The sequence below is a fragment of the Chrysemys picta genome, chromosome 3 (assembly GCF_011386835.1).
Source record: "Chrysemys picta bellii isolate R12L10 chromosome 3, ASM1138683v2, whole genome shotgun sequence".
In the NCBI taxonomy this organism is placed as follows: Eukaryota; Metazoa; Chordata; order Testudines; family Emydidae; genus Chrysemys; species Chrysemys picta.
The window spans coordinates 100,224,772-100,251,957 of NC_088793.1; the positions used below are offsets into that span (position 1 = coordinate 100,224,772).

The 27,186-nt window shown below is 40.5% G+C and overlaps 1 protein-coding gene across 50 annotated transcripts in view; it reads right to left on the bottom strand.

Moving 5' to 3' along the window:
- Positions 1–27,186, bottom strand: part of EPB41L2 (erythrocyte membrane protein band 4.1 like 2) — a 238,808-nt gene that overhangs the window by 76,495 nt on the left and 135,127 nt on the right. For 48 of the 50 annotated variants that reach the window (XR_010599644.1, XR_010599642.1, XR_010599643.1 and 45 more), the window contains 2 exons: positions 11,234–11,338; positions 5,887–5,929 (listed from right to left, as the gene is read on the bottom strand). Coding sequence is in view for 43 of the 50 variants with exons in the window: in XM_065588600.1 (XP_065444672.1) it covers positions 5,887–5,929; positions 11,234–11,338 (148 nt within the window). In the remaining 7 variants the exon portion in view is untranslated. The remainder of the gene's footprint in view (positions 1–5,886; positions 5,930–11,233; positions 11,339–27,186) is intronic. The other 2 variants (XM_065588609.1, XM_065588597.1) reach the window with 1 other exon arrangement.

The window sequence follows — 27,186 nt, forward strand, 5'->3', positions numbered from 1 at the left end:
TGTAGCCTGAAAGTCCTTGAGACTGTGAATCTTGTCAGTCTGCTGAGAAACGAGGGTCTGTTCCTCAAAAGGGAGATCCTGAGCAGTCTATAGGACCTCCTGTGGAAAACATGATGATTGAAGCCACGAACACCTACATATTGTTATCGCAAATGCCATAGTCCTAGCTACAGAGTCTGCCCCCTGAAATGAAGCCTGGAGAGAGGTCCTAGCCAGCAGTTTACCCTCTTCCACTACTGCCCGAACATCTTGCCTTACATCCCCTGGTAACCTGTCTGCAAACTTGAGATCATTGTCCCAGAGATAGATATCTAATCTACCCAGCTAGGATTGCTGGTTCAAAATACAAAACTGGAAACCACTCAGTCCTTTTGACTGTTGGCGACAGAGAAGATAGGATTTCTCACTAATGGGTTCCAGAATGGTCTCATTTATAAGGAGAGCTATTTAGTATATCCCTTCTGATCCCAAAATGTCCATCAACCTGTAGGAGCATTCCTGAATTACCCCCACCTGTATGCCCAGGGAGGAAGGAATCCTCTTGAACAGGTCCTGACAGGTCCCGTAATCATTTTGAAGAAGCAAAGACACTCAAGATACTACCGCCTCATTGGGCGATGATGAGGAAGAACACAAAGCAGGTTCAGTGGAGCCTCTTATAACTCCTCCAAAGGAGATTCTGCTGGGCCTGCTCAGCACCCTACTTGGTACTAGGAGTAACTTCCCAAGCCTCTTCACACAAACTATCGTGGCATCTACTAGGAGACCTGGAGGGAGAAGGGTGCAGGAAAGATCTGGTGGTGAGAAGAAACCCCCTGGGTTCCAATATGGCAATTGGTAGGGCATGGACCACAACCTCTTTGTCCCTCGATCAACGTGGAACCTCTGCCAGATACCAAGGACAAAATCCCCTCAATGATGGAGAGTGATGCCTCCTATCTTGGGAGCAAGACACACATGACTAAGTCTCCGATTCTGAAGAACAGCCTGAGTCACCCGACCGGTACAGCCCTGCATGGATTCAAAAATTTGGATCTGCATCTGATCCAAGTTGGTAAACCAGTGCTCCCAAAACTGTGGGGCGCACCCCCATAGGAGAATGCAGAGGACCATTCAGCCCCTAGCTCTGCTTTCAGCCCAAGCTCCTCTCCTGAGCCAACTATGCAGTAATAGAGGTGGGGGCATGGACAGATTCCCATTCCTGGTAAGGGCGGGGCAGCAACAGAAAAAGTTTGGGCACCACTGTGGTAAAAAGTACAACTGTATCCGTGGACGCAGATATATATCCATGGATTTGCAGGGCTCTACCAGCTGGGGCTGGTACCCCCAAGTGCCGAGGACCACTGTTGAGACCGGAAATGATGGTATTGAAGGAAGCATTTTGGTCTTGCCTCTAGACAGCTCAGGGCAAGGAGGCGCAAGAGGGTCTGATGCTGGCCACAGCTGATCTCTACCTATAGGCAAGTCTGATGCAGACTGAGGGTTCATTGGTACCAGATGAGAGGTCTCCTGTACTGCTGGTCCCCAAACTGTGGTATCAAGAAGTAAGACCACATCTCCTTCTCAGGTCCAATTCAAGTATGGCTGTAAAGAGCAACTCTATGACCTTGTGGGGTTTGAATGAAGTTCTATCCAAAGGAAGTATTTAATATGGGGACTTGTACAAAACTTCCTCTTTTCGAGCATGCCAAGAATATTATACTAAAGAGATATGACCTTTTTGCATGGACATTCTTATACACCCACCATAAAGCACTCCTGGGGGAACTCAAGGATCACAGGTGCTGCCACATCTCCTGACTTAAAATAGTTTCCATCATATACAGGATTTACAGGTTGATTCAATGGCTCTCAGCACCCTCACTATACAAATTGTTCCAGCACCTCTGTCAAGGATATGTTTTGCTAGTTTTAATATGGTAATTAAACTGTGGGACTTTGCACCAGCCTGTAGAGTAAGTTCTATTGGTTGACTTCTCTTTTGGAGTCCATCAGAGCAACACTCACTTCAATCAAGTGTTCATTTGAAACCATCTAATCCCAGCTGGAGGACCAGTCTTGCAATAGCAGACCTCCTCTGAAAATCCAATGCTAGATTTATTCAGGCCTCAGAACCATAACCTCTTCAGCCAGAAAAGCATAAACAGTTTCACTGCTACTCTCTCATTCCTATTTTTGTGTTGGCTTGGGAAAAATGGTCAAGCTGAAAAGACTTATAGAAGAGAAGGCTTTGCTCATTTTGCAAGATGTCATTGCCACCTCACATTCTGGTCCTGGCACACAGACAGGCTCCAGGACATTTTATTTACCATTTTTAGATACAAAGAGGTTGATCACTAGCCTACCAATTTTACTTATGATGATTCAGATACCTCTGGGTGTAAGAGCAACTCTGCTAATCTGATTTCTGACATGCAAGTCTTGGTGTTTATTTCCCCCCTTGGTGGGCATTTTACTCTGGCCAGGACAGAAGAATCTCTCTCTGGGGTATGGCTGATAGGGTTTTCGTAAGAACTGGGAAGAACACAATCAGAAACATTGACTGTCATGACCAGAACACATCTGTTTTCAATGGGAGGACCATGCCCTGAGACCTTAATGACGCCATCTGTTCCAGTTGGTGGACACTGTACTCTCTCTTTATGGTAACCATTCCCTGAACTGAATGGGGAAGGTCCCTTCAAAATAAAAACACTGGGGGATTAGAGAATATACTACTAGAGCTAAATCTCTGTCAATGGAAGAGATAGGGTGAGATGCGGAGGGGATACTCAAGATTACTGGGTAGGAATCATATGAACTCTGGATTGTTGAAGCGTACCGACACACGATTTCAGAATTCAAAATGGATTCCAATAAGAATTGGATGTTTGTTTCCGTGACACATGTTTTTCATTGTGGCCATCTTCCTTCCTTCCTTCCTTCCTTCCTTCCATCCTTCCTTCCATCTTGTGTTAACATTCTTCTGAGATGAGACCCTGTACCTGATAGTATTCATCTTCAGTTCAAGCCTATGGCTGACTTCCCTGACACCACATGTTTTTGTTTGTACTGAATTTGTAACCAAATCACTGTGTGTTTGCTTCAGCTTTCTATCTGCACAGAATTCTGATCAGAAAAATTGTCTGTGAAGAGAAAAGTAATTTGCCTTCTTCCCTAAAGCCAATATTATTGCTACCCCCCTGGGAGCCTATGTAAAAATGCTCGAAGAAGAGAAAAGAAAAAGGCTGCCAGCCTTTTGCAGAACATAAACATTGTCTGAGGATGGTAAAATGGGAATATTTTGAAGGCAAGCTTCTTTTAGGAACTAATTTAGATATTTCAGAGAAGGCCCCGTGCTGTGTCCCCGAGATTATCCGGAGGAAGAAATAGGATAGGGGACAGCCTGTAATACACCTCTACCTCAATATAGCGCGACCCGGTATAACACAAATTCGGATACAACGCAGTAAAGCAGTGCTCCGGGGGGGCGGGGCTGCACACTTTGGTGGATCAAAGCAAGTTCAATATAACGCGGTTTCACCTATAATGCAGTAAGATTTTTTGGCTCCCGAGGACAGCATTATATCAAAGTAGAGGTGTACTCCAACCTGAAATAGAAATAAATCACTTGATAGATGATTTAATTCATGCCATGGCCTCTCACCTGGTTGCTGAGATTGGGAATGGGACAAAGTTGTTCCTGGAATTCTTGCACAATTCCACAGGGTATTCTCTCTAGACAATTTCTACTGACCTCATTTAATCAAACTGAGGGAGCCTGGCACCAGTTTGAGTTCTAGCTCCAAATAGGGCTGGTTGGGAGAACTGCAGATAACTAAAGCAAAAGAGGGTAGTTATTGACCCTGCATTTGTTCTAGCTATTACCTGCAAAGACATTTTCTTTTGTTGTACTTCCCAGACTGCTTGATCTTGTTGCATGACTGCCTTTCTGTAGAGTCTGTCAGAAGCCAGGATTGTAAGAGGACTTTTCTGAACACTCTGAATAGCCACAGCTTCTCATAAAGTTTCCAATTGTATCACTGGTAATGGATGTGTGTGAACATCTGATCCGAAAGCCTCATATCTATATGAGCCAGATTTGAATCCCACCTTTTAAAAACTGATTGCTAGTCTAAAAATGTGAAAGTTCTGAATTTTCCTCAGAAAAGCTCTGCAGCAAGGAGGTCAAGTGGGGGCAGAAAAAAGCCTAGAGGGAATTTCAGGAAGTTGGGCCTTTCCCTGCTGCCAGTGACTAACGGTTCAGGTTCTGCCTCCACGATGCAAAGCAGGCTGAAGTATACATTCGTGGTCTTTAGCATGAAGAAGAAAAACCTCTACCAAAAACAGTGGCTAAAAGCATTGGGAGTCTTTAAAGACTCCCTGGGTGTTAAAAAATTAAGTCTTTCAAAGGCTGATATAAACAAGCAAGCATCATAATGACCACATTTGATACACAAGATGCTCGCAAGAGACATTTCATTTAATGAGTTACATAAAATGTCTCCCAGCAGTCACTGAAGGCCACATTTTAACACAACTAACATTTAACAGACACGGAAAAGTTCAGATACCCATTTTACTGATTAACCCCTGATCACCACCGTAGGAGGTATCAAGTACAGTAATTATGGAGTACTTATGACCGCGTGACATCTCAGCACAGTCAGCAATAAACTGGATAGAAAATTGTTAGTATAGACAACAATAAAAATCTACATCCATCTTTTATTCCATTTTACTAACACTAATTTGTTTCAACTCCTTCAACAATTTATGCGTTTAAAAATTACTGAAACTTAATTAAAATAATTTTGGAAAAGGCCAGATATTTCATAATAGGGATCTTTTAATTGCCTTTTCTTTTTATTGTATGAGGGAACTGGGAGAAATTCACTCTGAATTCCATATTCTGGGATGACTGCTCCTCTGTTTACCGGGTAGGGTGCATTTGGCACATATGCATAAAACACCAGGTCTAAAAACGAATTAGAAACACAGCTCTGACATTGAAAAAAAACCTTTCTATAGTTCAATATCCTTCTATAATAATTAAATCATTGTTTCTGTGTTTTCTTTAGATTAAGCATGGAAATCAAGATGACAGAGGTCAGGTTAATAAGATCATGCAAACAGGAAAACCTACATACATGACTCCCTAAATCGAAGAGTTTTCCTGAAGTTACCAGGACAGTTACCACCCAGAATTGCAACTCCAGGTGAGCTAGAGAAGAGAGCTCTAAACTTAGCGTTAGTACTGAAAAGCTTTGCCTAAGTAAAGGATGTGATTACTAAAGTAACTAGGATTCCCTTGTATTTTCCTATAATTATGATAGGAAGCACTCTGAATACTGCAAATACCAGAGTTACCTGATTGGTAACTGTATAAAATTTACAAAGTCAATTAGCAAGTTAAATATCATGACAGCTTTGAAATAGGCTAATATCATTAGATCTCTGGTAAACTGTCCAAACCCATCCAATAACCAGGCAAAAGATTTAACTGTGATAGTGCACAATTCTTCACCATGGTAGGGGATCGTATGTTTAAAACATTTATTGCCAGTGTCATCACAACACACTGTTGACTAATTAAGTTAATGAGCGATGTTGTAATCCAGGCCTAAAACATTTACAGACCTGCATAATCCTATCCACACTAATAAAAAAAAAAATCTGCTGTACCATGGGCACCACTACCCATTGCAGACAACTGTGCATTCACATAGCTCCTCAACTATCTGTAGATGGGACTGTAGAGTCAGTAGAAATCATGTTTTAAAAATCTTCATCATGACCATTCCTGCTATATCCAAGATTTCTTTTAAAAAGTTTAACTTTGAGAAAATATATTTCTGTATTAGAAAATTGAGTTCAAGAATTTAACATCAATACAGGAGTACTTACTTCGAATTTGCCTCTTGATTTCCTTTGAAGAATCTAACCAGTTCTAAAAAAGGAAGAACATCAGTACATAAGGAAATAATTCAGACGAACGAGTGTGATAATTTCATGAATTAAAATAAATACTAGTACAGTATTCAGAGTAGCAGCCATGTTAGTCTGTATCCGCAAAAAGAACAGGAGTACTTGTGGCACCTTAGAGACTAACAAATTTATTAGAGCAACACGAAAGCTTATGCTCTAATAAATTTGTTAGTCTCTAAGGTGCCACAAGTACTCCTGTTCTTTTTACTTGTACAGTACATTCTTCTGATATTCTACTTTGAAAGTACCCTGTAGAATTTTTGAGTTAACTTGTAACTTTCCATCAACAACTGTGCTTTGATTTTCCTCACCCTCCGCCCACACACAGAGAGCTTATTATGCAACACTTTTTACTTCATTCTCTTAGACAAGACCTTATAATTCTGGAAATTAAATGATATTTTATAGTCTTCTAATGAGTATTTTCAAGGAAATTATACCTTGCAAATCACCAAGTAATTTCCTTTCATTTATTCCTTTTATTGACAGAAAGCAGACCCCTATGTGTAATTTCTACTTACTCCTGCCTGCAAACCAATACAAAGTTACTGAATGAAAGATACTTCTCTCCCATTTTCTACACAATAAAATACTCTTTCTTCTCTCAACGTCACCCAAACACTAGCTCTGGCAACGCTAGGAAGTGTTGGAAAAGATCTGTTCACAAAGCTTACTTTTTTCCATATTGTCCCTCCCCCCCCGCAACCTTCAAAGGGTTCATTGTGAACCAAGGATGGCATTAAAAGCACTGGCCAAAATGTTCAAACACAAGTATCCATATCCATATTTAGGCACCAAGATGAAAATTGTTTGTTTTTCAGAATTAGGAGCCTAGCGAATAAAGGATGTACCACCTTCAAAACAGAAAGCATCCCAATACAATAATTTACTAGGCAGCACACAATGCTTCTACTACCATTTGAAATTGGTGTAACTAGGCATTAACCCTGTGACTGATCATCCGGAAGTATTTCTAGAGGAGGGGAATTGAGAAAGACATAAAATGTAATTATTAGTAACTGGAATTATCCAGATTGCTAATCTTATCCACAGATGTTATGTAAAAGAGGCCTGCACAGTTTAAGGAACTTGTAACATAGAGCCTTTTGTTTATTGGCACAAATCAAGTCGAGGTTGTTTGAAACCATTGCATTCAAATATCATGGTAATGAACGTTGTATAAAAACATTCATTTCTAAATTCTACATACATACTCTGTAAATCAGGTTTAATGCATTTTAAGAGGGGGGTGAGGAAAGAGATAGAGGCTGAACCTTTAAGGGCAAGACAGGCAATAATTTCACCTCCACCCCGCAGGTGTCTGCTTTAAAATCTCCCAGGGATTCCAGAGGTGCTAGACTGCCAAGGCTGTTGAGGGAAGGATCAGTGCATTTGTTGCCTGACCTAGCTACATTCTCTCCCTTCCAAAGCATTCCACTTTGGGGGCTGTGCTTACATGCTCCCAAGGTCTGTATCAGAGTCTTTTCTTGCCTTAGGTAAATTTAGCTCAGTAACACCAAATGCACTAAGTTGCAGTTCCTTAGGGCTTGTGTGGAGCACCAATTTTGCACCAAAGTAACCACATTGATATTTTCACTCTAGTGGAATCCTTTAACATAGACATGCCTTGCACCAGTGTGACTTACCCCACAAACTTCCTGGAGTGAGCCAAACTGGTCCAAGCTATTTTTGGTTATACTCGTGTAAATTTCCCTTGCCCAGAAAAGCCCCTAGATTGTTTTAAAAACTAATGATAGCACAGCACCTGCAGGGAAAACGTGATCATAACATAAGATGAAAAAGATTTTCCACTCTAGTTCTATACCTTAACTTATTTGCACACACAGTTACTGATTTGGGATTTTTAGTTAACAGTGTTTCACTTCACCTAAGAAAAACAAAACTAAATCCCAGAGTGCCAAGAAATTTCCTCTTGATAAGATCTCCTCATTTTGGAGTGAAAAGAAGATTTTTCAATAGCGTTCTATAATATAAGCAACTATAGTTTAACTTTTATAAGTAGAAGTGATTATAAATTTCCTTTTCTATAACATTTCTTAAAATTATGAAAATCATTCAGAATTTCTTACAGGAGGAGAAGGACTGAGTCAGCCTGCTTCTGCATTGGCTATTACAAATTTGTTCAAGGCTACCGCAATCTGTATAGTAGTTTTAAATCTTCTTGTTTTTTTGTAACAAAAAACCTGGACATCACTTACTCTTCATAAGTCACCCAACTGCCATCTAGTGGAAAAGACTTTCCAGGTGAAATCCAGGTCCTAATGAAGCTAATGGAAGTTTTGCCATTGGTTTCAAAATGAGGCCAGGAGTTCATCTTCTGTGTGTCTAGCTAGGCTTTCAGTTCTAACATTAACACAATTCTTCAAATGAGCAAGGAAGAGTTTTATGCTATTTTACATCAACAACAATGATTTAAAGGCTAAGTCAGTAGCTTTCCCTCTAGAGGTTTCCCACATTAAGTTTGCAAATAAGCAAGCTCACATTTGTCATAATTTTCTTTCAAATACAGTGATAATGGTTTAGAACTTAGTCAAAATTATGCAAAACACAATTTCATATATGTACCACTTTTACATAATATTTTGGCATTACCATTACAGAATACTATTTACTTTAAACTATATTGGTGGAAAACAGGAACATAAAAACAAGAGTTTTAAAATGAAAAAGGCAGCCTTTTGTTTTGTAAAAGATACTAGGTTCACTTTTTCTGATTATTTCTAAACCTGGAAGTAGTTCATAGTTTGAGCAGCAATTTCCTAAATTTGTTAATTAACTTTATGTTGTATATCTTTGCCACTGATTTCAAGGCAGCTCTGCCAGATAAAATCAGTGGTCCTCGCTGCATATGGTTGGTCTAATGTTCTACATAATATGGGACCTTGGCTATAATACATAGGAATAGTTCTCTAAATTTATATATTTCACATGCATGCAAGAATATGGTTTTTTCTGTGCCCTTCATTTTGACTAGAGTATTGTAAATCTATCTAAACAGTCTATCCTGATATGGACCATTTTGCTTTGGCTTATTGTGAAAAGGAAAAGACTGTTTTAGCGCAGAAGATTTAAATTAATACATGTTAAGTTTGATCCAGTAGGCAAAACAAGATCATTCTGTTACATTTGTAAATGGTAGGGTTAGAGAAGTAGACAGAGTAATGAATTGTCAGAAAATGTCAAAATACAAAAAGTGTTTTTGAACAAATCCAGAAAAGCAGCATTTCCAGCTGTGATACAGATCATAAGAGCACAAAACAGAGTATTAAAGGAGCATTCATGAACTCCCTGTTGATTTCATTACCCTACATGCCATCTAAACTTTTAGCAAACAACTTTAATGTTTCTACAAACTCTAAAATTTCAGAGAAAAGTGTAATTTTACTTCATAACAGTTTTTTTTTAAAGTTTAATAAATGCTAATGAAGTCTAGTTTTAAGTTACAATACATCTCTCCCAGCTGCACAGAACACTGACATGGAAAAAAAAATCAATAGGATCCTCTCTATTCGCACTCCTGATGTTGCATTAGGGAGCAGCTCTAATTCTCCACTCAGAAGAGTGCCTGGCATTCAGTTTCCACACCCCACAGCTGCAGTCTAGCACAACAGCTGGCTCATATACGAGCGGCTGTGATGAGTGCACAAGAATGGGAAAAAACACATCATTCAGCATTTAGCACTGACTGGGCTGGAGGTCAGAGATCTGTGGCATTTTAATCTGAGGAGGCAACAGCCACAGCAGGAAAAAATGGATCAGAACGAGCTGGCACCAAGATGAGGAAACAATCCAATCTTCAGAATCTTAATACAGAAAGAGGGAATAGAAAAGAAGACCAGCCCATAAAAATTGTAAAGCTTCCAACCCTCTGCTTTTATTTTAAATCTGTGGCTCAAAGCAGCTAGTAACAGTGTTTTGTTTTTTTCTGGATCAATTAATTCAAGAAGTGAGATGACCATTTTGAAACACAAAGGAAAAGAGTTGTGCAAAAGAGGAATGTAATAGGAGATGGGGAATTTCACGCATATGGTCTTTCCCTAAAACCCAGATACATGCAAAAGACCTAAAGCTTTACACAGCAAAGCGAAACATACAGGTTTTACCATTCTGAAAAATATTACAAATATGAAATATTTCCATATATATGTAATGAGACTATGACTAGAACAGATAACTTTTAAAATGGTAAAAATCTGAATGCACCTATTTTATGTAGTCCCACTCTGTATAACTACACAGTCCCAACCATCAAGTATTTTGTGAACATGCACTGGGGATGCAAGTCTGAAAAAAAAAAAAACACTACATGGAACTGGTAGTGTTGCCCTGATAAACAGAAATAAATGCACCTCAGTCTCAAAGGAAGAAAGTATGTACAAGATTCACAGCACATGCCCAGTCAGCCAGCCTCCTCTAGAAAGGGCACAATTATTCAGAGACAGCATTTAAATTTATTTCACTTGATATGTCAAGATCAGGATGGGCCTGTCATCGTCACTGAGATCAGAAAATACATGGAATAAAAAAAAAATCCTTTCAAATCCTACCTGGTGGCAGGAGTTCAGTGGCATTCTTTGCAAGAAGGGATTGGCGTTCCTGCAGTTCTTACTATTGTTAAGCTTTAAAAGTACATGCATTTTGGGGGACTAGGAAGCGTTATTTAGAAGAGTTTATTTAAAGCTGACTTTATAGTCCCTCTGTTATGGACTCGTGTATTTAGCGCTCAGAGGCCAACAAGTATTAAAAGGATCCAACCCTCTCAAACAGGTCTTTGAAGGTGAATACTGGCAAGATTGAAATGTTCTAGAGTGAATACCTAACAACCAGAGATTACTGCTGCTGGAAATCAGTGGTTCAAAGCAGCCTCTGCTTCTGCAGGAAGGGATGTCAAAAAACTCTTGCTCCAGTCATACTGAACAATTAATATCAAAACTGTCAAGGCACCATGAGATCTCACACAAGCTGGTTGAAGGCATCATTTGTGTCTCGCTTCAGATTTTATTGTGAAAGAACAGTTACAAATGAATCCAGCAGAGGCCAGCTAAGTAATCATCTTCTAATTTGTTCTAAAAGACTAAGTCAAAAGCCTGCTTTCTCCTCAAATTTATCTTCTTGCTTTACAGCATTAATGCATTAAATGAATGCTGGTGCTCTGGGGAACTAGCTGCAGTTTCATCTTTTGAAGTTACGCTAAAAAAAAAAAATCTAACATTCTAGTAACACAAAAACAAATCTTAGTGCTTACCTTCTGATCTGAGTTATCTCGAAGCAACAGGCCAAAATAGTCCTTTTCCAGTAAATTGAGCTGTTCGCACACCTTGTCAAATAGCACCTGGCCTTTAGCTCTTTTCTGGGGGGGGGCGGAAAAAAAAAATCAATAGCTGGTTAACTTAATGAAAGTATTTAATTATTAGAATTCTGGATCATTCATTATAGTTACACAATTCTAGCTAGGAAAATTTTAAATATACTGTACCTGTATAACCTGAATATTGAAAAAAATATAGGTTTCCTAACAGTTTAACACCATCAATTTGGGCTTGAATAGGTTGACTCACTACAAAAGCAATTTTCCCTCTCTTGGTTTTGACCTTCAGGCACTACCAGAATATAAATGCTTAATAATAAACAATTCTTTTCTCCCACCAATTTTGTATCACAGGCACAGACTCTCAATGTATGTATGTAAAGAACCTAGCACAGTGACACCCCAATCTCAGGCTGGGAACATGCAGTGAGAGCACCAGGCAGTGTTTATTTTGCTACTGTAGAATGTACTACATTCAAAATCCAATTATACATATGATCAGTTATGAATCAATGTTTACCATAAAATAAATCATTTGAACGTATTTGCTCAGCTACAAGTATTGATTTTGCCAAAACTATTCCAACTGGAATGGGTTTTGTATATGCATGACTAATGTAAAGGAACATATTATATCTGAACTTAATTTTACTTATCTGTTAGATTTGCCACCACTGAATACTTTGCAGTATGATTTTAATTGACACCATGAAAAAAAATATAACACTTGTTATCTGACTCATTAAGTTTTAGCTATTTCTAAGATTTACCTATTTAGTGTGAACTGCATAAACTTCTGCAAAGTAGCTTGAAAAACAAAACAGAACAACCCCTTCCCCAACAGATATTTTTCAACTGAAAATGTGTGTTAAATGCCTACTTGGCAGAACAGGGAGTGTAAGCAAAGTATATGTTACACTTTATATAAAACAGGTCAATAGTAAAATGTAAAAAGAGTGATGTTATCTGTGCTGTGATATGGAACCAGGAAATACATGCAAAAATCAAGTATGTAGCCTTTGTGTCTTAATTGCCTTACATTATGTATGTGACTATGTTCAGTTAACCTTAAGATCAAAGATGTGAGACTGCAGGAAACTAATATCATCTACATTGCCTCAGCTTACCTCTCTCTGTTAAAATGGAGGACCGGCTAATTGTTATGTAAAATAAATGTAACTAGTTTACCTGTGTATACATAGGAAATAGAAGATTAACTTCAAAGCAAGAGTTCACAAATTATCTGCACTGTCTATTCTTCCTGCTGTGACAATTTCTGGGAGGAGGCTTGTTAGCCTGCTAAAGAGTTATAAATTCTGGACCTTGGGCATGATCCTTTCATCTCTAGTCTTCTGAACTTTAAACAGGGAAAGTTAAAGACATGGGACTGAGATCTTTCAAGCAGTTATTTAGAATACCAGGGAAAATGCAAGGAAAGGCTTTACATCTAATCTGCCTTTGGCTTCTAACCTGTTGGAATAACTCCAAAGCAAGCCAGCAGATACAACATGATTTTTGCAAGCCAGCAGATATAACATCGCTGCTATGATCCTAATCTATGAAATCTGAAAGTCACTTGTATGTATATTCCTTAACCATTCAAGTGACTCTCTTCTTGTGTTTTATTAATAAATCTTTAGTAAGTTTACTAAGGATTGGCTGACAGTGTGATATTTGGGTAAAATTGCAAAATAGATAGATAGATAGATACCTGAGGGCAAATGTGTGATCCTTTGGGATTGGTAAAATTTTAAGTATGATGAATAGGGTTTTCAGTAACCTATCACTATATTAGACCTTGCTTAGATGAGAGCCAAGGGCTGGAATGCCTAAAGGGAATGGGTTTGGCTTCTTGTTAACCTTGTGGTACTACAGACGCTCTTGATACTGGTTCGGTGACTATCATAGATTAAACCACCAGTTTTGGGGGATTGCCTGCCCTATTTCTTCCAGTCTGCCCAGAGTGCGGGATTCTTAGTGAGGCCCACTGAGGCACCCAGTCACACATGTATAACTGAGGCCAGGTCATCCACCAACATGGATAACTGGAGATAGTAGAAGGTGTTACTTGGGGATGGCACTGTCAGTGAGGAATCTAGGAGTACTCCTAAATTAGAGACTAACTGACTGATTATATACCTTCAATCAAAAGAGGTTGCACCATGGCTACAAATTCTTCAAATATTTTCCTCTGGACACCAGCATAACCTATGTCTTGCTTGGGTTCATCTTCAATCATCTATTCTTCATCCATGAGCTGATCTCATCCAAGCATTCAGCCATCTTGGTGGCAGTGGTATTGTTTTGTATACTGAAGAATAAGTAGAGTTGTGGGTGATCTGCATATTGTTGGCACTTGAGTATGTATCATCCTACCAGTTCACCTAAATGGCTCCATGTAGATGCTGAAAAGGACTGGAGAGAGAATCGATCCTTGTGTGACTCTACAAGTGAAGAGTCTATTGGCTGAGATACAGTTTCCCATTACTACTCTTCGGGTACATCCTCTGTCAGATGCGATGCTATGGAAATATGGACTATTCAAAGACTACAATACTGAGCTGTGACAGATGCCGTAGGATCATGGAATATTTTAAGTCTACAACTTTAGTTTTATAAATATTATACATACCTTTATGGACTGGTTAGTGATTTTATTCCTGGCTAGTTGGGTAAAGTAAAAATGTTTCCTGAAGGAACTAAACTCAATGGAGGGTAACTAATGCAAATTGCCCCAATATAGAAACAATGCAAGTAACAAGCCCTCTTGAATGTTGTGTTTCACATTGGAACTAGCAGATTGGTGCAACTTAGTTCGAAGACCTTCGGAGAGAAAGGACTTGAAACTGTATAAAAACAACAGCCCTGACATGGGAAGAGTTTCACAGGTACCAGCTGAAAACTGACAGGCATGAGACTGTGTCCAACAGCATCAAGTCCTGTGAGAGGACTTCAAATACTTCAGATCTGCTAGGGTCTCCTTAAGGAAGATGGGTGACTCCTGGAAAGCTAGGCATGCATATAAGCTATTTATCATTTTCAGATAGGATTATCATTTGAGAGAAAATGTGTCATTCACCCTAAGGAAAGAAGAACTGCAGGTGCTGAACTGAAGTCAGACCTGCTGACATGATCATAGTAAATTGCAGCCTAAGACCCTGACCTGGAGGAAGCAGACGCCAGAATTCCACTTAGAAAAAGATGATGACTGGAGGTCTGAGACCTAAGTAGGGTGCCCTTCAGGCAGCCCCAAGAGGGTCAGAGGTGCATTTAACTCAGGAACTGCGATACATCCTGCCACAAAGGACTTAAAAACATTTCAGTATTTTTCTGGCTTCCTGTTAGATCTGTTATGCAGGACAGTGGTAGCTAATAGTCAATAGTATCAATGCTGACTAGAGGTCCAGGAAAATAGATGTCAGTCCTCTGTCCATTGACAGCAGGAGAAGATCCTCCTTCAGTGTCATTAAAGTGGTTTCCCTTCCTAGGTGACAAAACAAATCTCTGAACAGTTTAGCCTGTATAGAAATATATTTCTTCAGTGGTTAACTGAAAATAAGAATTTAAATAAATGTTATTAATTTCAAGATTTCTGTCAGATACTGTGTGTACAGTAATCTGAGAAGGTGTGTCATTTGAACAGACAGGCACTCCTAAAATAGTTTCTTTCCACAGAATCAAAATACTACAATCTGTGCAAATGACTACAGCTTTATCAGTTTTTCCCTATATCAGTGACTAGCAGTACAAACAAGGCACTTCCATATGCTTTTATAGTTGATAATTAAAAGCAGACCTATGTTCTACTTGCTGGGTACCAGATTTTTGGCACAGGATTCATTGCCCTGGAGACAGCAGCAGACACAAGACAAAACAAAGAGGTTCAGACCAGTTTGCTTACAATATATAAACAAGGGTGGGGAGATTAGGCATTCAGCTTTTGGAAACTCTCTTTCAAAAGCTAAATACAATCTGTTGCTGGCACAACTGTACATGAGTGGCATGCAGCCTTACATTTTTTAACTGAATCCTACATGCCTGTTCTGCTATTTGTGGCATTTATCAATGGGGCCAAAACATGGCATTTTTGGAGGCCTGGCAGTTTAAAGGAATTTTTGCATTTGCTTATCCTGCAGATTTCAGTAGACACCATATACCACTGCGATTCCACAGAAACGCCATCAGCTGTATATGTGTAGGCTCTTGTGACACTGAAGTTATTGTGTCCAGCAGACAGTGATAGAAAGCTCACAATATACTGTTCTCCTTGAGCTATGTATTTCACTATAGTTTTTGTACAATTACACTATACAAACACAAATGCCAATGAAAGAAAGGTATGCAGAGAACAAACAAAAATAGTGAAGGCATTGTTTTTGCCCCCATCCCCAAGAAATCAAAGCATATTAATTCAGGACTGCATTGTTCAGTTGACATCAGGGACTTTAAACTTGGCTAGAGTAAAAACTTTCAAAAGTACCCTACAAGTTTAAGATCCATTTTCAAACATGACTTAAGTCTAATTGAAATCAAATGAGACTTAGGTGCTGTTGAAATTTTTACCCTAGATCCTTAAAGACCGAAAGAACTATTTCCTCACCAATTTGGAGCAACAACTTATTTTCCTAGTTTATCCGCAAATTTACTTGGAAAAAACCTCAAGTATATTTTCTTCCAAACTGCATCCTCTCCAACATATACAACTGATTCTGACAAGCATGTTTAGAGGAGGGAGAAGAAGGATCTCTTGTGAAATCGGTCAACTGTTCATAGTAGAGGGGTTTTTGAAGCGTCTTATCCTGCTTTATAAAGAACACAGAGGAAACCATGATTATCTGAGCTTAACCGAAAAAAAACTGTACTACATGCAAGTTACATATCAAAAGCACCCCTCTGGGTTACTTCAGAAACAGTACATGCCCTGGATAATTAAATCATGTGCATCACTTGCTAGTAGTATAAACTTTTCATATCAGTGTCACAAACTTTATATCAAAAATAGTACAATAGGCTCTTCAATTAAATAGGAGGCCCCACTTCGCAAGGTACTCTACAAACACAGAGCAGTAGACAGTCCCTGACTTGAAGAGTTTACAATCTAAATAGATAAGACAGACGCAGGATGGGAGAAAGGGTTTAAACACACAAGCAGAGTGACCATTGATGGCAACAACTGCTATGTTAGTTTCATGGGTTTTTTTTTGTTTTTTTGTTTTTTCTGGAGGGGAGGGGGTACTTAAGAGGGGATAAGCTAAATGGAAAGAAAAAGGGAATGGGAGTGGATGAAGGGGACAGGACAGGAGAGAAGAGGGTCAGAGGGCAGGTGTGGCATGAAGCTGAGGTGAACAGACTGTGATGGAAGGGGAGGGAGAGGTTTGAAGAAAACAGCCAATCAGTATAGGGCAAAGAAAGTCCAAGTAAAAATTGTAGATAGTTTGCTGGATGTCCCTGCTTTGGCTGCTTCTACTACTGGCTCCTCTGCACTTTTCCCCAAAAGCACATTGCAGAGTAGGGGGAAAAGAGAGGCACCGCCTAGATGCTAATGCCACCAGAGTGGAGGGGGTGTTGCTACCTTTGCCACTTATAACCTAGTGTGAAAAGATTGCAATTAACGGGTCCACTCCTGTAAACTTTTACTCACATGAGTAGACTCTTATGCAAGTAGACACTAGCTGCAAAAGAATTCCTCATGAGTATTTAAAAATACTGGACTCAATCCAGCAAAGTGTACCAAATTTAACAGTTACAATTTTATAAAATATGTGGTACCCCACTAGTAGAGCTGTGAAAATAACTTTTTTTGTTTTGCTGTCAGCTCAAAAAAAAAATTGTTTGGTCTGGGTAGAACCAAATCAACATTTTTGAAATTTTTGGGGGAAAATAAAAAGCATCAGAAACTTTTTGTTTCAGGTATTTTTAACAAAAGCAAAGGAAATGAAGATCTAGATTCATAAAATAGAGGAGGAAGCGCCTCTCTGATGTTTAGGTTACTGCAAACTCAACAGGGATATGGGATACCCAGGTTCAATCCCAGTGCTGGAGTACATCCCAAGTGAGCACAATACCCACCAGGCTATAGCATATTCTATGACAGATCTCTTTAAATCTCTCCAGTTGCAACTGTCCACTTTTGTATAACATAGTCATTGGGCCAAAGAGAGTGAGTGAGAGAATGATTCTATACAATTCGTGAAAGGTTTCAGTCAACCTAAATTTGCATTTTTTGGTGAAAAAAGTTTCAGCTGAAAACTTTCACCCAGCTCTACTGAACAGAGCAGTGACTTGTATTCATTCATATACCAGGCTCCAGATTTTACAACTCAAAGAATTAGATTTTCAAGAAAACAAAAAAAAACCTCACGATTGACTATTCAAAGGTTTCTGTTTTCCCAAGACTACTTAAGGTTTGTTTTTTTCATTTTCCAGATCAATGCAGTCTTTTACCACAAGATGAGGATCCAACTTTAAAGATAATGGCACCAACGTTATCCATGCCTTAAAACGCAATTCACAACAGTCTTGTGGCATATTATTTTGGAAAATTATGATGTGCATTAAAAATGGTTACCTACCTTCTCATAACTGTTGTTTGAGAGGTGTTGCTTACACCCATTACACTGTAGGTGTGAGTGTCCCATGCTGGTGCTGGAGCATTTTCCCTAGCAGTACCCACAGGAGCAGCCCCACCAACCATCAAAATCCTCCTGCTCCAAAGCGAGGTTATAAAGGGTGGAGCGCCTTAGTTTCCTTCATATCAGAAGCCCACGGTAGACTTCCTCAGGAAAGGAAGGTGGATAGTGTAATGGACAAATGCCACACATCTTGAAGAAAAACAGTTACAAAAAAGTGAGTAACTGTTTTTTCTTCTTTGAATGCTTGCATACATCTGTTACCCTGTAGGCGACTCCAAACTACATGAGGAGAGGGACTATAGGACTGCTCTTCCTACATTTCCATCTTTCCTTGATGAGGTGGAGAGCGTACGTCTGGTGAATATATGAATGGAAGACAACATCAAGGCCCTGCAGATGTCCATAATTGGAACATGTTCCAATTATGGACATCTGCAGGGCCTTGATGTTGTCTTCCATTCATATATTCTGCCAGACGTACACAGAATATACGTCTGCCGAATGTCCTCTGATTGAACGTGCCAAGAGTTTGTCAGGAGGTGTTATTGTGTTACCCCTTTGATGTCATAACACATTGCGATGCAGCTGGTGACCCATTTAAAGAGTCTCTGCATTGGGATTGGTTCATCTCTCATACATTCTGCATAAGAAAGAAAAAGCTGGGAAGAAACTTGAAAAGGGCTTTGTTCTATGCAGTGTGACTCAAAAATGTCGTGTGTGGAACCATCATTCGTCCTTGTGAGTATGTGGCTTTGGGAAGAAAACCAGAAGGTATGTAGACTGATTCAGATGGAAATCGGATACCACTTTTGAAAGAAACTTAGGATGTGATCTAAGCTGACCCTTGGCCTTGTAGAAATCTGCGTATGGCAGATCAATGACTAATGCATTCAGTTTCTCCCGTTCCCCTAGCAGAGGTGATGGCCACTAAAAGCTACCTTCACTGTCAGGTGCAAGAGTGAACCCAATGCTAAAGGCTCAACAGTAGGGTCCATCACAGTGGACAATACTAAATTCAGATCCCAAGGAGTTGAATCCCCGATAGGCAGAAGCTACCTATCAAGCCCTTTCAGGTATCTTGTTATGATAGGGTGTGTGAAAACAGCCTTATCATCTAAAGCTAAAGATAAAACACAGAGATAGCCGCCAGATGCACCATATTGGAGCTGATGGCTAGACCTCATTCCTTAAGATGAAAGTCCAGAAATTGTATGAATCTTAGACTGAACTGGGGGCACATTATGGGAGGCTGCCAAGACACACAAATTCTTCCACTTACTCAGATAAATAGTTCTTGTGGGAGGTTTTCTGCTGTGAAGGAAAACATTCTGGACTGCCACTGAGCAATGTGCCGCCTCCTGCATTCAACTACTAATGAACCATGCCATGAGATGTAGCAACTTCAGGATTCTGGTGCAACACACAGCCATGGTTCTGTGTTAGGTGGTCTCTGGTTATCAGTAACAGCAAGGAGTCTGAGTGTGCAGTTTGTGGAGATCTGAATATTAAATCTGTCTCAGTCAAGCTGGAGCTATAAGAGAAAGTTACTTACCTTATAGGTAACTGGAGGCTCTGTGAGATATGTGGTGCCTATCTGTATTCCATTGTGGGTACTAGTACACTCCATGAGCACGGAGAATTTTGAAAGCAGTGTCCTTGGCTCACCTTATGCCTCTGACAACAAATCATAGAATATCCAAAAGCAAAGGGGAAGGAGGGTGGGTAGTGCAATACAGATAGGGACCACACGTATCGAAGAACCTCCAGTTAATATCAGGCAGTGCTCTCAACCTTTCCAGACTACTGTACTCCTTTCAGGAGTCTGATTTATCTTGCATATCCCAAGTTGCACCTCATTTAAAAACTATTTGCTTACAAAAAATCAGACAAAAGTACAAAAGTGTCACTGCACACTATTACTGAAAAACTGCTTACTGTCTCATTTTGTCTGTATGAAATTTTAGTTTTTACTGACTTTGCTAGAGCTTTTTATGTAGCCTGTTGTAAAACTAGGCAAATATCTAGATGAGTTCATGTACCCTCTGGAAGACCTCTGCGTACCCTCAGTGGTACGCATACCCCTAGCTCAGAACCACTGCTATCAGGATCAGGTAAGTAACTTTCTCTTCTTCTCTGAGAGCTGGTTCCTATGTGTATTCCACTGTAGGCGAGTGACAAGTAGTACTCAAATAGGAGAAGAATGAGAGATTGTAGATGGCAGAGCTAAACAAAGGACTGATTCCAAAAGATACATCAGCAGAGGAGCTCTGCCAAGGCATAGTGTCTTGCAAACATGTGGATGGAGTGCCACGCAGCTGCCTTGCAGATGTCAAGTAGAGGCATGGGCTTGATGTGATGCCATAGGCATTGCTTGTGGTTACAATGGCAGTAACCATTGCCCTGGAAGACACATTAGCCATATCTACTGCTGATTGTAGAGCAGTCCTGGCAACCATTTTGCTTTCCTTTGTGAGAGCCTGGAAACAAGCTCTGTCCTACTGGAGGAGACTCATGAATTTTGACTAGTTCAGGGAGTCGTACTTGGCCATTAGTGCTTGGTAGTTGGCTGGCTGTCCTGAACTGGAGGCTAGAAGAATAGACCTTCCTTCCCAATAAGTCGAGAGGCTTGCCTTTCCTAGTCGGGGTAGATTGGGGGTGTTGCTGCCTAGATCTCTCCGCAGTGGCCTGGACCACTAAATTTTAGGAGCAGGGGGAGAGCACAGAAATTCATCCCCTTGGGCTGGGACACAGTACCAGTTCATTGGTCTCTTGGGAGTAGGGGCACAAGTAGCTGGGATATCCCAGACCACCCTAGCGTGCTAGAGGATGGCTTAACACACTGTGTTAATTTGACTAGAGCTGGAGGACTAAAGGATGCCCAAGAGCTTGTGCTGAAGATCCTGAACCTCGTCAAGAGGAATTTGCAGCTTCCCTGCAACTCTGTGAAGAAGCTCTTGGAAATGCTTGTAGTCAATGGGGTGCAGGAATGGAGACATAAGAGTCACTGCCTCATCTGGAGACAAAGACTGCAATCTCATTGGTTCCAGTGCAACCACCGGATCTGACATGTACTTCTCCTCAGCAGGATTTGGGGGCAGCACTGGTTGCCCTTTCCAAAGGAGAGGGAAGGGGTGACTGACCTAACTCTGTGGGATGGTACTGGTCCCATGGCTCCCAGTGTGACCAACAGGATGGGTTGAACAGGGGTTGCAGAGTGGGTACCAACAGCTCCAGGGCAGGTGATGAGGTTGAGGATGGTCCCAAGCAGGTCCTGGTCTTCTGACTGGGAAGGTATGTATTGAAGGAGGGAATAATGGTTTGTTGTGTGGTTCAGACTTTCCCAATGAGGAGAAATAGGGTTCCAGTTCCAAGGTGGTACCACCCATTCCACTGGAGGAAAAATCATAGCCCGAAGATGCAATGAGAGACAGACTCCTCCACGAGGCCAAATCCTCTGGTGGAGTCGTAACCTCTTTCAAAAAAGAGGGACCTGATGGAGTGTGAACTTCATATCTGGAAAAGTGAAGATGGCCTCAGGAGGAGTGTAGGTCCAGGAGAGAGAGGGGCCCTGTCTGCCTGAACCACCGGAGCCACTGTAGAGACAGCTATGCTACAGCTATTGAAGACTAAGACGGTACTGCGGGTAACCAATGCTCTCGGTGATCAGTCTTTGTCAGTGTCCGCGGATCCCCAGCTTTGCGTTTAAGGCACCAGTGCTGCCAGATTGCGATCCAGTGCTGATGGGAGACCTAGTCTTCTGTCTTTCTTGTAATACCTCTGAGACTTAGGACATATTAAGTTCTCTTGGGATGAACTTATAGAATTACTTGGTATAGGCAGGGCTTGAATCCAACTTCTTCAAAGTGGGTTTGGAGAAAGACTTAGCCTCATGCTTAAGAAAATACTCCCTGCTCTCCCAAAAACACCTAGTCAAGGGATCTGTGGGTATACACTCTCTCACTCCTGAGTCAGACCTTGAGGCTGGAAGCGCACTCCTTGAAGAGAGTCAGGCTGATATACAGAGGGGTCCCCCAGCCTGGGCTCAATTGTGGCCTTTTCCATTAGGTGCTACATAAGGCAAAGTTCTTGCAATTCCTGGGTATGGCTGGGGAATGCATGGCAGATACTGAACCATGTCACGAGGTGAGCTTCCCCAAGGCAGTACAAGCAGCATTAGGGTCATTGCTGACCAAGAATTGTGGGCAGGAAGCACAATTTTTGAAGCATGGAGTCCTGGGCATAGCTCAAGTGCAGTAAAGAGGTGGTGCTCCCCTGGTCAGGGAAAACAAAATGCTCAAACTATGAAATAAAAACGTCAAAACTCTAGAACTATAAAAAATATGTATAGATCTCTAAATATACTCACAGATAAAGGAGACAGCTGAAGCTTTGGACACTGGAAGTTCAGGCTTGGACCATGTGGCGGTGAGAAGGAACTCAAGAGGCAGGCAGTCTGCACTCCTCTATCTCCTCGGTCAGAGGCACCAAAGGAGCCAGGTCGTAAATGCGGACAAGCAGACACTGCTTTCAAAATTCTTTGGCTCCGGGCACATGCATACCCACAATGGAATACACACAAGGACCAGCATTCAAAGGAGGAGGATCATTCTGCTATGATCTTGCTTGAGCTTGAGGATGACCCTGGGAAATAGGGATACTTGTGGGTATACATACAGCAGACCCCTGCCTCACAGAGACAGGAAAGTATCTGCTGTTGATCTGGGGTTGTGACCCACCCCGGAACAGAATTGGGGACACGCGTCACATATAGATCCTCCAACAGAAAACACCCTATGCACAACACCTAAGCTAGAATGTTTATACCGAGACACCATTTGTGGTCTAAACAACAACCAGGCGAAGGGCACACTCTACAGTTGGTATCAGAATGACTTTCTGTAAAGGAGTGCTGCACTCTGGACTTCAAAGAGCCTGGTGCAGACTTCTTTGTGTGTTTCTGAATCCAGGACTGTTCTGATGCTTGAGTCTTGAAGATGATGGTCCTGGTGATAGCTCTTGTCTGCAGACAAAGCTGGGAGGGAACTTTGGGAGGGAGTCAAAGAACATCCCTTGGACAACAGATCGGATTCTGATGCCAGTCTAAGGACAGTGTCTATCCAGGTGTAATGGAAACGTTTCTCTCAAACTTCTTTGTACTGGTTTTGAAACCATGACAAATGGAGCATCTATCTCTAACACAAGCATTTGAGACAGCGCGAAGGGACATAGGTTCTCTGCAGCTGGAACTAAGTTTGACAGATAAGGGTCCCCCAGTGCCATGCGGGGCCCAAAGGCCCAGCTGAACAGAAAAACGTCCAAATAGTAAAATTTGAAATAAAATAAAAACTAGAGAAACAAAATACAGATTTTTAAGCATCAAACGATGAATAAAAGTATCACTAGGTATATTCAAGTAGATAAGTTTTTGTTCACAGGGAACACAAATGCTAAGATCACTGATGGAGGGGTGGTTTCAGCTTTTATACTCTTGCTCTGGAGCACTAGGAGTTTGGCAGTGGGCTGGGCCACCCGTACAGATACCGCTAGGGAAACCTCTCTGACATCAGTAAACAAAATGCATATGTCTATTACACGGTAAGTGTGTATGCAAGCACTCAAAGAAAATTTTTTTATGAAAATGGTCTCTTATTTTGAACAAGCATGTCTATTCTTGTAATACCCTCAGCTAAATAGCTGTAATGCAGGCTCAAGTACTAGGATTTAGCTCATACATTAAGTTATTATAAATAAAGACCTTTAAAGATAAAGTTAGCATATTCTTAACTATACTTTACGGTGTTCCTTTCTGCTGTTTCCCTAAGCTGATGAGTGATATTTTTCAAACTAATTTTAAACTTTGTCAAATTCAGTTCAGAGATTTTTTTTTTTTGTAGATTCAGCATTTTTTAAAATTTAGACCTTCCTAAGGCAGAGGAAAAAAAGCATATTTTTACTTTATCTTAGCAAACTGTAAGTAACTATTAAACACTTACATCAAGTCCAATACATTTCAGTTGTTCATACGTGCATAAAATATGGTCATTCAGGCATCCTTTAAATGCCTTTTGTCATAAAAAATTAATTAGAAGAGTGCCTCAGTGTATGAAAAAAGTCCAATCTTCATTTGCTTCAAATGAACAGCTATTATATAGCCAACACTTTATATCATATTGAAATTATCCTATCCTCTACTAGGGTGTTGACAAATTACACTTAAAACAAATAAAACCTCGCAAAATGATTTACATCTGCAATAAGGCATTGCCTTCTCCTGCCCTAGAGACTGCAGTACTACAAGGAGCAAGGTTTCTATTCTCAGAGCAAGAATGACATTTGCATCATTCTAAAAAAGAACATGCATTTACACTTGAGCTCACACAATTCAATTACCAGGCAGGGTGTTAGTCAAAATAAGATTGTTCCTTTGAAGCACTGTGAAAACTGTTTCAATTCTGGTTCATAGACATTACCTCATGCATTTTAAGATTCCTCTCCCCCTCGTTCATATCCCCAAAACTAAAACCCAATGGCTCTACATTCACATCTCTCAAGTATTACAAATACTTGACTACAAAAATAAATTGTTTCATTCCTTTAACATTTTTTTAAAAATTTCATTACACATGTAAGCACATGAGCTCAATCATCTCTGTTTATAACACTTGGAAATTGCTACTAAAATCTTTCACCACTATCATTTTGAAGAATTTCTCTTTTTTTGTTAATTTTACATTGTGTTATTCCTATAAATGAACTTAAATTGCTTTCAATTAAACTTTGTGACCATTTTAAAGTATACAATATCTGAAGTTTGTTTCAACTCCTATTTCTCCAGAAGTTGAACTATTAGGAGACAGCTCTTCCTCCCCCACACCACTTCCAATATTACTGTGATGAGTTAAGAACATATGGATATTGTCATTAACAGCTATAGTAGTTTTAAGGTTAAAACATTACTCTACAGTGCTAACATTTTCTCTGCATACACCCCATCTCCTGTTCTAACAGTCTTTGAACTTTAGTGTCCTGTTTTGGTAAAGTAGATCATACTTGAATATTTAAGTCATTTACCCATGCCCTAATCATCTCTAGCCTCAAATACTGCAACCACTTTCTCAATCTTCTTGATACCCACATGGTTTCACTGCAGTCTGTCTGAAATGCTATTGCTTAAGTCTTCCACTCCTGCACAAACCACATCACCCCTCTGAATTCCTCCTTTGTTTCACTGCTACCCTGTACAACAATTTCAAACTTCTTGTTCTCACTTTCAGAACCTTACACCCCTTCTCCTGTCTATATCTTACCTTATCTCTCAATGCTTCCCCCACCCACCCACCCCCAACCCTCTCCTCCCCTCCCTCTATTCTGCTAATAAATTGGGCCTTTGTGTGCCTTCATTCCTCTTTGTCCAATTGCATCCCGTTCCTCTGCATGGATTAGTCTTCCAAACCCTCTTTACCATGACAACTCCTGTCTGTCAAATCCCTCCTAAAAACTAAATTTACCATGTCACCTACAAGAACAGAGCTAATTCATTAGCTTACAAGTTTGACAAACATCAAGATACACAGCCAAAACTAAATCTTCCTAATGGAGCCCTTGTCCTTCCTTCCCTGACAATCTTATTTGCCAGGCAAATTGAGGTTGTAAAACCTTTGTGGGAGAGACTTGCCTTATCTGTTCCTGAAAGCGCATTGTAAAAGCCACCACTCTCTTGTTAAACTGGTGGTCTTTGCTCAGAAGAATCCCAAGGCAAAATTGCAAAAAAGATACTTTTGTTTTCCCAAATCAGAATGGTGAAAGACTAAAAGAACTGTGCCTCGTACCAGGGCTCATAATTATTGGAACACTATTTCCACACAAAGATACCCATAAAGTAAAGATAAAGTTACCCTACAGTAACTGTGGTTTTTGAGCTGTGTCATTCACATATGTGCTCCAGGTGCATGAGATCAAAATCTTTTTGAATAGCAGTGTCTGTTTGGGTCACTTCTGTGCCCTGCATGCCTCAGGCCCTCCATAGCCAAGGGTATAAACGGGCTGGATGGATGAACTGCTCTCCAGTTCCTTTGCCAAAATGGAATCCATATGACCAGGACCCTGTAGTAATGGGGACAAAGGGTGGACCACAGAATACACATGGACAACATATGGCATATGTAAGTAACTGTTCTTTCTTCTAATATTCCACTTTGGTGACTCAAACAGTAATTAAATGACCCAGAGGTGGGTGCTCAGAGTCTACCGAAGTAATGATAGCAGGCAGCTCTACCAAAGTGGGCATCAGATCTGGAGCCTAATACTAAGGAGTAGAGCTGAGTGAAGATGTCACTGAACTGCAGGTAACTGCTTTACAGATCTTTGAAAATCTGTAGAGAAGCTTCAGAGGGGTAGCCGCGTTAGTCTGGATCTGTAAAAAGCAACAGAGAGTCCTGTGGCACCTTTAAGACTAACAGATGTATTGGAGCATAAGCTTTCGTGGGTGAATGCCCCCTTCATCAGATGCATGCAATACATCTATTAGTCTTAAAGGTGCCACAGGACTCTCTGTAGAGAAGCTGTTTGTGATCTACTGGAATGGGCCCTAGCAAGTCCAGGTGTATCCAAGAGGGCTACTATAGAGCATGTTCAGATGCTGCCAGGATCCATTTAGACATTATTTGGATGGAGATTGGTTAATCCTTCATCCTTTTAGCAAATGCTAGAGACAGTCTAGGAGAATTTCCAAATATTTTGTTCTATCCAAATAGTAGGAAAGAGCTCTGACAACATTCGAAGTGTGATGTTTGGCATCTCCTCAAGAAGTATGAGGGTTGGGAAAGAAAACCAGTCGGGGATCATCTGGTTACGATGCAATTCAAAGACCACTTCAGGTGAGGTTTCATCATCACCTTGTCCTTGTGGAATACTGTGTAGGGAGGTCCTGCCACAAAGGCTGGATCTCCCCTACTGAGTTTATAGCTACCAAAAGAAAGCATTCTTCATAGATAGATGGTATAAAGATCAGATTGCTAAGTGTTCAAAAGGAGGTCCAATCACTTCTGTTAAAACTGTGTTGAGTCCTCCTGGCTGGTGGGAAAACAAGAATAATCCCTTTGAGAAATCAAGCCTGTTGGGTGAGAGAAGGCAATATATCCCTCCACAGGAGGAGGAGAAGCAGAGACAGCTGCCAGATGTACTCTTCTGGAACCGATGGATAGACTTGAACAAATCAGGATTAGCGAGTAATCTAGGATGACTACTGGAGCCTCCAAA